The 13573-nt window shown below is 34.6% G+C and overlaps 1 protein-coding gene across 1 annotated transcript; it reads right to left on the bottom strand.

Moving 5' to 3' along the window:
* Positions 1 to 2403: 2403 nt before the first annotated feature.
* LOC132303884 (uncharacterized) lies at positions 2404 to 12615 on the bottom strand. The gene is made up of 8 exons (XM_059801329.1): positions 11804 to 12615; positions 9128 to 9295; positions 8716 to 8814; positions 8507 to 8611; positions 8261 to 8377; positions 7262 to 7402; positions 6756 to 7109; positions 2404 to 2775 (listed from the first exon to the last, which is right to left on the bottom strand). The coding sequence occupies exons 1-8, from the start codon at positions 12308 to 12310 to the stop codon at positions 2491 to 2493; spliced, it is 1776 nt and encodes a 591-aa protein (XP_059657312.1). The 5' UTR covers positions 12311 to 12615; the 3' UTR covers positions 2404 to 2490.
* Between the last annotated feature and the right edge of the window lie 958 nt (positions 12616 to 13573).

Genomic DNA, 13573 nt, shown 5'->3' with positions numbered 1-13573 from the left:
AAATACAATAAGTTTCTTTAGACAAAAATATCATTTTAACAATTTTCTTTCATGTGTTCTTCACCTTTTTCTCCCCTGACTCTCCATATGATTGATTCATTTTCTTTTTATCGTCTTCATCTTTTTCTCTCTATATGTTAATCCTCTTTATAAAATATTTTTTCCACTAAAAGAGTCCAGTGAATAAGATTTTTATCCTAATCTGTTGTCTTAATATCATATAAGATTTCCACCCAAGAAAAAAACACATAAAAAAGAAAAGAGAGAAGATTTTTGATTTGCGATGGAAGATTTTTGATTTGTGATGGAAGATTTTCAATTTTCTTCCACTTCCAACTTTAAAGCAATTAAGATCTGGGTTTGTGGGATTTCAATTAAATTTTTTATTTTTTTTTTCTTATCTCTCATATACACACACACACAAACTGAGAAAGAAGAGTAAAGCAAGATGAGAGAAAATAATTAACAGAAATCCCACAAACCCAAATCTTTAAAGATTTAATTTCATCGTAATTTGAACAAATTTTGCAAATTGGCCATCAAATTGGTGCTCGATCACGCCGGCGGTAGATATTCACGGTCTCCGCCATGCCTCTAATGATGATTGCAGTTTCGCGACGGTCCACATAGAGGATGTGGAGAGAGGATGGGCATTATTTCTTTATTTGGATAGAGAGAGAAAAAAAAGATCTTTCAACTTTTGTTAACAGCCTTTGATATATTTAGATTTTAAAAATAGTCCATATAATAATATACATGTGGAAGTCGTAATATATCGGTTTTAAGTCGGGCGAAATAGCAATACTCATAATCAAGAGACGCTTATCTAAAATGAGTTAAGTTTCTTAAAATGGAGCACATCTTTATGATCAAAAGTTGTCATCCTTGCACAAGAATATACGTCATGTTGTCATTCGAGTCTTAGTGCACCATGTCTTAGTTTCAAACAAGCTTTAGTCATGTTATTGTCAAAGGAGTGAAGTAAGGTGCAACACCGACCCCAATCAGGATCACTTCTTGTTGTGGGAACTCGTGTTTGTGTCTTGTATAGTTATATTATTATTTTTGTTACGTTGAAACACAGGATCTTGATTTTACTTGACTAGCTCATTGTAGGACGGGTTAATGTTGCTATCATGCCCTTTTACAAAAAAATTCTTTCACCCGACTCAAATACCATAGGAGTAACAAACATTTTCTTTTACTTGTTGAGAGTAGTTTCGAGATTAGTTAACCATTATTAATTTTTTTTTTTTTAAATCTTTATATTTTTGGAAGGATAACAAATGAGGGGTTTGGAAGGATGAATGTCTCCAATCCTTTTTTCTTTTTTTTCTTTTTCAATTTAAGACAATCCAAACACACTTCACACCATCCTTTCTTTTTTTTTATTTCTAAATCCCTCAAAAATCTAAATCATTCAATCCAAACGGAGCTTTAATTTCTATTAAAAAAAAAAAAAAAAAAACCCTAACTGTCTGCATTCAAAAATGGTCAGGGACCTCTTACGAACATCAAAATTTCCAACACACGATTCCAATTTTGACACCTGCGCATTACCAAATTGCACTAGCGGTGAACACCCACACCAACCATTAATTTTTGTTTTCACATCAACCATTAATTATTCAGTAAAAGGGAAAAAAAATCTTTGATTTGACAGTAAGAAGTTTTTACTTCGAGAAATCAGATTTTAACAATAATATTTGAAAATGTTTTTGTTCTTTGCTTGGTGGTAGTGGAACAGACTAGGTATGTTGGAGTCTTTGTTTTCTTTTTTCTTTTCTTTTTTAATTTTTTTTACATGTGCAATTTTTTGCACACTAATCCTATCACTAGAATTTTTAAGATTTATTTGGATTGATAGAATTAGATTATAATACTTGGGGGATTTGGCCCAATTAAAACTCTACAGGTGTATAAAACTAAATAAGAATTGAAAATAAACCAATAAATAAGAATTAAAAATGAATCATTCTGTGATTTTTTTTTTTTTTTTTTTTTTACTGAAAATTCAAATACCACACATTTTTTTCGTTTCTCCCAGTATAAAGGACACCTATTCTCTCCATCATCACTCTTCCTATCTCTATAGCAAAACTCCATTGTTGCTCACCATCTTGTCCATTCCAAAACCCTAATCTCTATCCTTGTGATAGGCTACCAACTCCCTCCACCACTGTTGCCTGCCACCTCCTCCATTCTCAAACCCTAAAACCTAAGTTTGGGATCAGAAGAGATTGGTAGTGGTGATGCTGACATTGGTCCTCATTCTTAAGAAAGGACATAAGCCTACTACTACTGATATCTACAAAAACAACTGTAGTTCAATTGAAGGAGACAACACTAGAGGACTGAAGAACAATTAAAAGTGAAAATGACGTTAGTAACCATACTCAGAAATTGATGTGAATCACAACTTCATAAGATTTATAATTCAACCAATTATAAACAAAATTGACTTGGTTCATAATGGGATATATATAGTCTTCAAAAGAAAGAAAAAGGAAAGGCTGAAACATTGCTACAAAGCAATAGACCACCAGAGTTGATTTTGTTTTGTTCTCTCCATCTTTCAAGCAGAAGATCTTCGTCACGTTGAAGTTCAATATACCTGTCCATGTCAAACTGTGATCGTTGGCAACTTATACGACCTTTGAAGATGCTTCCCCTATCTTCTTTATCAGTCATTGAAGGACCAGCAACAAGTCCGGGGCTCCAACTCCCACGACTGCTAGTGGAATGACTACTTGGATCATGTGTCAAGATCTCATCCTATAAAATTATAGCATATACAGATTAGAACAAAATTAACAAGGAAAGATGACAAGGTTAAAAAAAAAAAAAAAAAAAAAACAAGAGGATTAATTTTACGAATTAGAATCAACCCTTAGATTTGGGCCTGAGAATGAAATAAACTGTTGCATGATGAATAAACCACCTATAAAGTTCCTCATAAAAGTAACCAATTTCACAATTTATAACCAAAAAGGAATGGGAAAACCTTAGAATACCATGGAAGGAAAAGACCAGTTGACAAAATGAACTAGGCAAATTCCAATTTTAGGACTTGCAAAAAAAAAAATTGGGACCTTCAAATTCTGTGTTAGCACATCAGTTCCAAGAACTCCTTGAAAGTGACTGAAACCAGGTCCAACAAATCATGCTAGTTTAGCAAATGTATTTTGTACTGTCATCAATGTGTTCAGAGCCAGACTGGACCAGGTGGTCGATCAACGAAGAAGGGTTAGCTACTCTCTTAAACCACCTTTGGAGTTTTTCTTCTCTTTCTATCCTCCTTTTTTTCTTTTCTTTAATTTCTTACCAATCTGATGCAACTAGGGCTTTTCCGATGTTCTATTCTGCAGTGTGGGTGGAATACCTTCACATTTTCTTGAGCTAAAACTGAAGCACCAATAGATTTAAAATATGGAACGCATTCTAGGTCGAGGTCATTAGAAGTCGGATCTAAAATTCGTATCAGATTTCTAGTTAAACCAAGCCATCAGCTGTGGTGGTTCTCGTCCCTCTGATTTTAATGAGATCAAGCCATGGACTATAGTGGTTGCACTTATCCTATTTTCTTGAGTTTACCTTTAAGCGCCAATGAATTGTGTTCTAGAACAAGGTCACCAGCTGTGTTACATTGACTCGGGAACACAACTATATATTCATGTTAATATAATATGCTTCTTTTATTCCCAGAAGTAAAATAATGTTTTTGTCATATAGAGTGTTCGAAATAGGAGCTTCCCTCCGTTGAAGTAATAATGTAACGAAAGGACCACAATAAAACAGTTTTATATGCAATCATATGATAAACTTGAACAATATGTTTAAACCTGAAAATTAGATACTCTGTTAGGTGCATGTTAGGCACATCCCATGCCCATGTCTGAGTTTCATGTGTTCAAGACGGTTACTTCATGCATTTTTTTGAGAATCTAGGTAATGTTGGTGATAATCAGAAGTCAGATCTGAAATGCTTATCGTACTTAGTACATCAAGCCATGCACCATGGGGGTTCTCCTCATGCTTCTCCTTACAGGCTGTAGTGGTTCTCCTTGTCCTTCTCGTACTCTCTTTTCTTCCAACAATTTTTGTTTAACCTTTAGATTGGTCGTGGAACACTTTAATATGTCCATTATATATATCTTCTTGTAATTTCCTTGTGTTTTTCCAGTTCATATCGATTCTTGAAAATATTTCATAAACTGTGTATTAGATATTCATGGCTGAAATATTTTGATTGGTCATGGGACACTGCAGTACCGTTTATTAGATTGTTATGGCTTGATAAAGAGTCAAGGTTATCGTTCAAATAAACAATACTGCACTTTACAAAGGGCTAGACGACACTACATTGATACCAACAGAAATGATTGTAACGATGTCATACTTACCACTATCGGGAAAATAAACACGCACACAAATATCCTATTGTGTGTTCCATAAAAGAAGAATTTATGGGACAAAGGAAACTACATAAGATAGGGTATTGACATGTAAGTTGTAACCAATAATCAATAGAAAAAATATTCTATGTTTGAACACAGATCAGCAAACAGAAATGAACACAAGTCTACTTACAATAGAGGAAGATTAGGAATACTCCAATCACTAGGGGTGTTCAAATAATCCGCTAATCCGTCAAACCGATCCGAACCAATCCGATCCGTGCGGTTCGGTTCGGTTTTTTGATCTAATGGTTCGGCGATGGTTTTAAAAATCAGCAATCCGTAATGAACGGTTCAGTTAACGGATTGAACCCTGAAAAAACCGAACCGATCCGATCCGTGAATTATAATATAATATATATATATATATATATAATTATATGTATACTGTAATATATTATTTCTATTTATTTATTTTTTATTCATTATTTGTTTTTTAAATTCAGCCCTGTATCGTACCCTAGTTTTCTAACATAACATCTGATTGTGCCACCTCTCAGTCTGTTTCTCAACTCTCTCTTCCTCGGTTCCTCATCTCCAGAAGAAACCATAAGATTTGAAATCTTGCAAATCTCCATCACTCATCATAAGGTACACAATCTCTCTCTACTTTCTCTCTCCATCACTCATCCCTTCCTAGGCCCAATCTCTCTCTACTTTCTCTCTCTTCAAAATTTCAGCTTAGTATTGTATTTGGGAGGGCCAATGATCGAAGACATCAGTGAATAACAAACCGTCTCGATTGTGATCGTTGATACTGAACGACGACGATACCCGAGCTCGGCGATCTCCACCGTCCGATCCGACGGCCGTGTTAGCTTTGTATGAAGCCATAGGGGCCGATTTGCCTTTGGTCTGAACCCATAGTCTCTGGCTAACGTTCCAAAGTCATCCATTGATGCCTTCTTTATTTTCTTGTATTCAAATTATGATAACAGTGGATCAGATCTGAGTGAAATTGCCGTTCATAGTAGGTCAATCAGAGAGTTAAAGAAACCCATCTTTGTTTATATATATCTATATCTATATATAGAAGAATAAATTGGGAAATTCAGTCGTGGTAAGGTCTTTGAAAACGTTTGTATATATATCTATGTCATTTGGCTTTTATAGTTAAATGCTTAGATCTGATTTACATCTGTTGCATGTTTGAATTGGTGTGTATAAACAATTTCTAAGTTTTTTGTGTTTTGTTCTTTGTTGACATGGTTGTTTTGTTTGAGAAATCCCAATCCGTGGAACCGAACCGAACCAATCCGTTACTTCACGGATCGGTTTGGTTCGGATTGAGAGTTCCCACGGATCGGTTCGGTTTCAGATTTAGCCAATCCATGAGGACCGGATTGGTTTGAATTATACCCAAAACCGAACCGAACCGATCCGTGATCAGCCCTACCAATCACCGTCGGAGCCTAGATTTCTAAAGGGAAATCTGGGGAAAGCCGTAAGAGAAGTTTATACTCTGAAATAATTCAAATTGATATTGATTATGACTTGATTACAACAGATATAGAGGCCTGAAAATCATATTCTTTATCAGTAACAGCAGATTAGTGTGTTTTGTTCGAGTAAGGAAAAGAAGAAATGGAAGGGTTTACTCAGGTTCTTATTTGATCCTGGTAAATTGCATCAAACTCGAGGGCGAGTTTTCTTCAAGGAGTACCAAGTGTTTACTTAGGAAAGTGATAATATGTTATTAATGTTATATGAGGATTCTAGAAGTCATTCTAGGAAAAGTCGAGTTTCATTAATAGTAGTATTATAAAAGGGACAGTCCTCTTTATCAGTTGCAACCAAGTCTTTATCAATATATTTTGAGTTATTATCAGATTTGAAACACTTCAGGCTTTTCCCAGATTTTCCTTTCGAAATCTAAGCTCCAGCGATGATTGGAGTATTCTAGTCTTCCTTAATACTGTAAGAAGACGTGTCATTTCTGTTTGCCTCATATTTCACTCATAATGCTTGCTAGTAAAGTCGAAAAGTTATATATGATTTTTGAATTTTAACCTCCAAAATTTCATTTAAAATGTTCAACACCAAGTTTAAAATCTAATCTGCTGACACAGTTCCAAAACCATTATCGCATCTATAAAGCACAAACTCATTTCTTGCCAGCCAAAAAAGCAACCCACTATATAACTAAATCAAAGATATCATCAATGCAAATAACTCCTTAGTCCATTGTGCATCATCTATGTAAATAACTTCTTAGTCTATTTTCACCGATATTGAGAAAGCAACACAAGGGATAAAAAGTAATTATACTACAGAGATATGCCACAGGTCAAAAATTACCTGAGATGAATCCCACAATATGGTTTTTGGAGTCACGGGAGACTGCCTCTTGTTCTTGCATGGTAGAGGAGAACCATCATTACTAGCCTCCCATTGCAACCAAGGTAAAATTAGACCATCCATCTCAACAGGAAGAGATTTAGATGTTACTGGACTTTGAAAAGTCTCAGTTTCAACACAACGCACCACAGCATCTCTTCGCTTTGTTGTTCCTCCTAAAGTTGAACTTGTATCACTCTTTTCTCCATCAAAAGAAGAAATATCTGTATCTTCAACATTTGAAATGAAATCCTCAAAATATTTCTCTGCCTCTTCAGTCAATCGCTTAGACATCCTATTTCTGTCATTACTCCTCTGAAAAATTGTGAAAGCATTGGAAGTTCAAATAATTTATCAGTACTTCTCTCAGGTGAAAATACCAGAGTCTAAAATGATCAAACTAAATAACAAGTAACAAGGATCAATGCTAATCCTGCTGTTGAACAAAAGTGAGAGGAGAGAATCACCTTTCTGGCTCGTGATGGCTTTGCTGCAACTACCGAGCTTTTTGGATCAGGAAGCAATTCTCTCACAATCTTAGAGAGCTCCCTACCATGTTGCTCCTCTAACACTATCTCAGCCAATAGATCTTGTTTACGCTTCTCTGACTGAAAATGTTGAGAAAATTCAATCATCACTACTTCAAGTTCCCAGAAAGAACAGAACTGATAATAGTTCAGAAAATAATGCAAAAAGTACTTTTCAAAATCTTCCTAGTCATCTGGATACTCCTATATATAAATTTACAAGTAATCTTGATAAGTAAACAAACCACATTCACCATAGTCGTATAAAATTGTGTTCAAACTGTGCTCTAAAATGCATTTCAACCTGTTTGTTTTTCTTCCTTCGTGTTAGATGCAATATAAAGCAGCATATGTTGCTTGTCATACATCCATAAAATAAATTTTCAACCATGGCATTAGGTTCAAAGTTAAAAAAATTCATGATGCATGCATTGGTTATATAAATTTTCAACCATGAATTTCTCTAGCCCATTGGTTATGGCCAAGTTTTAAGATGAATATATTCAGAGCTCTATTTTGAAAGATTAATATTTAAAAATTTAAAATAGTTCATTGTATAGCAAGAGGGAAGTCCTAACAATGGCGTGTCAAAAGGATTCATGCAAATAAGCATTTTCCTTGACTAGCTGTATCTAACAGATAAAGCAAACAATAAATAAAACCATAAAGAGCTTGACTAGGTCTCCTGGATCAATCAACTCATTGCAAGCTTCATGTAAATATATATATATATATATATATATATATAGTAATTTATGAATAAACATATGAATATATATTCTTCCCTGCATTTGTTTCTTTCTTTGAGATACAACAAATATTGCAAACAGGAGCCATAGTACATACCGTACTAAATTAATAATAACCATAAAGAAAAAATAATATAAGACCACATGAAAAAATTATTTTGAAGAGAAGAGTACAATTACCATACAATACCTGTTCCAATTTTGTTGCATAGTTTTTTCTTATCACTGAAACAGTTTGAAGAACATCAGAATTGTCTGACTGCAAACAATCAACACTTGCTAAATCAGACGTTTTTCTCACCATGGCCTGCATAAGTTAAAAGAAATCTCAACAAGTATCAGCAAATATAATATTTCATATGCTAATTCAGGACGTTTAAAAAAGAATACAACAATGCTATAAACCAGGTTTGCAGAAGGCTAAATAGCAACATACTTGTTCAAGTTCCATCTTAATTTCGTCAACAGCATATCTAAGTTCTTTTCTCATTGCTTCATACAACCCACCACCGCTCACATCGTCCCCAGTAGGGTGCTCTGCCTGAAGGGTAATAAAAGTTAAGAACAAAAGGGAAGCATAAAAAGAATTAGAATTGTGACACCGCTTGTGAAGCAATTAAATGGCACTTTATACAATAAACCAACCTTCTTCTGCGCATAAACTGCTCTAATTGTCTTCTCAATCATATTTTTACTAGAACGAGAATCCCTTGCTTCATCATCAGTTAGGGCTGAAGACGGGGTCTGAAAAGTCTGGATATATTAGTCTAAAGTTGCATTGGTTCTAGAAATGAGTCTAATGAAAAAAAAAAAAAAAAAAAAAGGGAAGAAGAAGAAGAAATAAAAGAAAAAACACTTTGAATGATGCATAGAATGGTGCATTAAACAAATAAAGGCATCCAGCGAATCCCAAGGCAACCATTGGTATTGTTACGCCAGTTGATATTATTCATAATTCCATGAATTGATACCTCAATTAAATAATTATAAAAAGAAAGCCTGAGAAAGTAACAAACATCAACTCTTTTTAGGGGGATAAGGGACGGAAAACTCTTACAGAGTAGTCATCATATACACTGGATAGATTTTTCTGACTGAGAGACCTCCCAAATCGTCGATGACTTGATGCTGTTGGCTTCTGTGATGAAAGCATCTGACTATTTCCAGTCTTGAAACTCTTCGTATTTGCATGATTGCCAGGATTGCGAGAATGATCTATATCACTCTATCATTAAAATATAATTGGATTTAGTTAACTAAACCAAATCAAAATAATAATAATAATAATAATTTATATATATAAAGATATTACAACAAACCCTGTGGCCCAAATTAAATGTAAGAAGAGCAACTGGGAGATTATCCAAGTAATTGTTATACATGCAGATAAGGGATAAAACAAGATACACCAAAGAGAAGAAGTAGAAATATATGATGGGATTCATTAACCCCAAGTAGTTGTAATAAAGCTCTGTGATAGTAGCCATAGATTCGTTCAGAATTCAACAGCAGATCGAAAGTCAGCATACAGTAGCGCATTTTAAAGTGAAACTAACAATGACAACTCATTTAGGACCAACCCATGGACAGAACTACCTGGTAAAGTCGCTGCTACCCAACCGGGCCAACCCAACTGCCAGAGCCTCAAATGGAAGAGCTGACACATGGCAATATGCAACAGCTTTCCTAGGAAGACACATGGAGATTATCCAACTAATAGGTTTGTATGCAGTTAAGAGATAATTTTCAAATTATTGAATAACAAATGAAACGCTGTTACACTTTTTACTGAAAAAGTTAAAAATAATAATAATAATTTCAGTTGTAAGAAAGAGACAAGTATTTCTTTTTGAGATTTCTACGCCTACCAAAAAAACTTACATGAATCTTGATTGAACCCCTTCACAAATTCTAAACAAAATGTGTTTCAGATACGCCACAATACAACCAAAAAAAAATCATGATTATGTGCCAATATTTGATGTCCACGTTATGGAAAAAAGAAATCTAAATCGTTTTCCTTAACAATAAAACCTTTCTACATCTTATGATGTCCACATTATGCCAATATTTGATGTCCACGTGTATATACACAATCTAGACTCTTCTCCAACTCTCATATCCACTTATTTAGTAAAACCTTTCTACATCTTCAGATTTCTTAATATGGTCAAGCTTTGCATTTATGTAAATTGCTATTTTGATTTTTCCTATTATAAAACAGTTCCGTGGTAAAAGAAAGTATTATTCTATATTTAAGGTTCATTAGTTCATTACATGTACACAAGGTTCAAGAATTGTTGGGGATGTGTCCAAAAGTAAGAATTTTATTTTAAAACTATAGATACGTCCAAATGTGTCTTGACACATTATCAAGAATTGTCCAATAGTGTTGTCTTCAACATATTTTTGACACTGACCAGGCTCCTCCTTAGAATCATTAATGCTTCTTACATATTCACTTATATTTATAATTATGCACACGACACAGATAGCAATAAAATTAATGAATTGAACAGGTTACAGGTACATTCGTAACTATGAAACTTCCAAGTCCACATAGATGCAGAAGACTACTATCTCAAGAAAACTACAAACTTTGGTAACTTAAAAAAAAAAATCATGAAATGCAACTTGGTCACCTACATTCTAACAATGTTATCATATCAACAAGTGGGATTCAACAATACCCCATTATAGCGCTGCTGATCCATGCCAATAATAAACATTTGATTGGATCGTATTAAACGATGAGGTTTTCTAGGTGCATTATATGTGAGAACATATGTACCCATATTCTGATTGGTTTGTAAACAAAAAATTTCAGTGTTAGGACTTTTAATTCATCTAGCATACATGTTGATGCAACAATACATAACAAACACTCAAGTGCACAATATATGTTGGCCACAAATTGATCTCAAACACTTATTAACGACCGAGTACACCCCAAGACGAATAAATTTGAGACACTGAAACAGCTCAAACAATATAGAAATGATGTTGTACCATGTTTTTGGACTTTCTGATGAGAAAATCTTTACACAACGCAACCGACATGCACAGTCTAGACCATGTAACAGATACTTATTGCTCATATGGCAAAAACTAATTAGAACAAAGAAAAGTAAACCTTAAGTTGATATAACTCTCCAATGCAGAATAATTATTATAACAATGTTCATAAAAAGAGCATGCTGTTAATTTCTTAAATGGAAATTTCAGTTAAATCAACACATATAGTACAATGTATGCATAGCCTTATTTGTCAAGCAATAACACTCATTTGCTTACATAGACAAGATATTAAATTAAAGTAGAAGAATCTCACAATTCACATTTCAGGGATAACTCAATCTACTCTGTTAGAATAGTTTTGTATTACAATTATTTTTTTTTTGATAAGTAGTTTTGTATTACAATTATTATGCCTCTATTAACTTCACACTACATGAGGATTACTCGCTACTTAAAATAGATTGACAAGCAATTCTAACAAAAGTCGAGATTGTCGTCACTCAGCCGTTGGATAATGTGGGTCCCATGGTCGGGACCACTAATCCAACGGCTGACAGTTAGCTACAGAGAAGTAGCACTTTTCTATATTTAATTAGCGCTTATGCAACCAATGATGATCAAAGCTCATGATGAACAATTTATCGAATTCATTAGCTAAATTCTCAATTCAAGTTCAATTGAGCATCGTCAAGTGAAAGAAATTAATCAATTTTACCTCAGAATCACTAATTCGACTCCGAACCGCTGATACCGACCTCCTCCTCCTCGAATTAGCATCCAAACCCGCCCTCCCCCCACCAGAACCATTACAACAATCACTTTTTCCATCACCCACTCCAGAGCTCTGCCTCGACGAAGATCTCCCCCGTCTTTGCGATGATATAGTCCCCGCCGTGGAAGGGCTAATTTCGGAACTCCGGCGAGACGACCGGCCTCTCTCGCTCTCTCTGTCACTTTTCGGGTCCTTGAAAGGGAAGAACTCGATTGCGAGATCGTCGAGGCTGATTTCAGGAAAATCCGAACCTCTGATCGTGTTCACGAATCTGCCTTTCGGTGCCGGAACATCGCCGAATTCCACTGCCGGCTCATCCAGCCGCCGCGAGAATCGGCTGAGACTCCTCGACCGGCGATGATTTCTGTTAGACGAACTGGAGTCCTCGACGTTCGACGACGCTCCCACCGGAGTTCTCTTCGTCGTCGATTTGAACGCCGATGTCGCCATTACCAAACAACGGACTAAGCACGAAACTATATATATATATGTACGCGTATGTAAAATATACAGATAGATTAGGGTTTGAAACTCTCAAGAATGAGTATTAAAGTTCTGAATCTAAAACGTACGGGAAGGTAGACGAGGGGGAGTTTCCTAGAGAGGGATTTCTATACACAGTTTTGAAGCGAGAGTTTTAGAGGGAGAAAGTTGTTTTCTAGAGAGAGAGAGTTGCGAGCACACGGAGAAGAGGTGAAACTTGAAAGTGAGTGAAAGAGACGGAAATTTTTGATTTTGCAGGTGAAGAAATTGTTGGCGGAGAGATCGAATTTTTTAGAAATTTAAAAATGAAAAGTGTTTGGACGGACGGAAAAGCCCGGTTTTGATTTAACAATTGCATAATCACCATTGACTGTTAAGTGCCATTTGTGTGAATTTCTCATTGATCACTTGTAATTTTTCCTTAATTTAGGAAAAATTACATATAAATGGAGTCAAAGTTCCATATTTACTTAGAAACTGAATCAAAGTTTCATATTTCTCTAAAATGGATTGCTGAGGTAGCACATAGTTTTTTACTGTTTAAAAAATTGTGGTGCCTAAAATGCCCTTCCCTAACAAAAAAGTAGTACCTTCAGTTCAAAAAAGTAGTACCTTCGGAGAAAAAGTAGTACATTCGTGGATGTTTAAAAAACATGGTACCTGGACGCCAAAAAATAGTACCTTCAGTTCAAAAAAGTAGTACCTTCGAAGAAAAAGTAGTACCTTCGTGGAAGGGTATTTTAGGCACCACAATTTCTAAACAGTAAAAAATCATGTGCCACCTCAGCAATTCATTTTAGAGAAATATGGAACTTTGACTCAGCCTTTAAGTAAATATGGAATTTTGACTCCATTTATATGTAATTTTTCTTAATTTATATTATTATAAATAAATAAAAATGTTTTTAATTCACATCTAATGTTGGATTACTATTATGTTCTCCTTCTTATTATCTTTCAAAAAAAATTGTAAACATAACCGGACGGTCCAAAGTCTCACGTATTTATGGGTCTATTTAATATTCACAGCTATTATTCTTCGGGTTGAGTTCTTATGTGAGACAGTGACTGTTGAGATGTTGATACATATATTATTATTCTATATTTTGTAACTTTTATTTTTAAAAATTTAACAAGGTTTAACTTTTCAAAAAACCATCTTATCTTAATTTATTTTAAGTAAAAATGGGTGGAACCGAAATTTTTAAATATGAACTTTTTTAATGTTTT

Source organism: Cornus florida, unplaced genomic scaffold (assembly GCF_030987335.1).
Source record: "Cornus florida cultivar Cherokee Brave unplaced genomic scaffold, ASM3098733v1 CherokeeBrave_3.0.0_Hap2_Chr04, whole genome shotgun sequence".
Lineage (NCBI taxonomy): Eukaryota > Viridiplantae > Streptophyta > Magnoliopsida > Cornales > Cornaceae > Cornus > Cornus florida.
Note: the sequence above shows the minus strand (reverse complement) of the source record. Positions and strands in the feature narration are given on the sequence as shown.

Bases quoted from the DNA above. Each gene is read 5' to 3' on its own strand.
- LOC132303884 (XM_059801329.1), bottom strand. From the start codon at position 12,310: ATGGCGACATCGGCGTTCAAATCGACGACGAAGAGAACTCCGGTGGGA. The intron at 7,110-7,261 runs GTGATTCTCTCC...ACAATTTTTCAG, and splicing joins AGCCATCACGAGCCAGAAAG to AGGAGTAATGACAGAAATAG. The intron at 2,776-6,755 runs GTAATTTTTGAC...ATAATTTTATAG, and splicing joins TATTGTGGGATTCATCTCAG to GATGAGATCTTGACACATGA.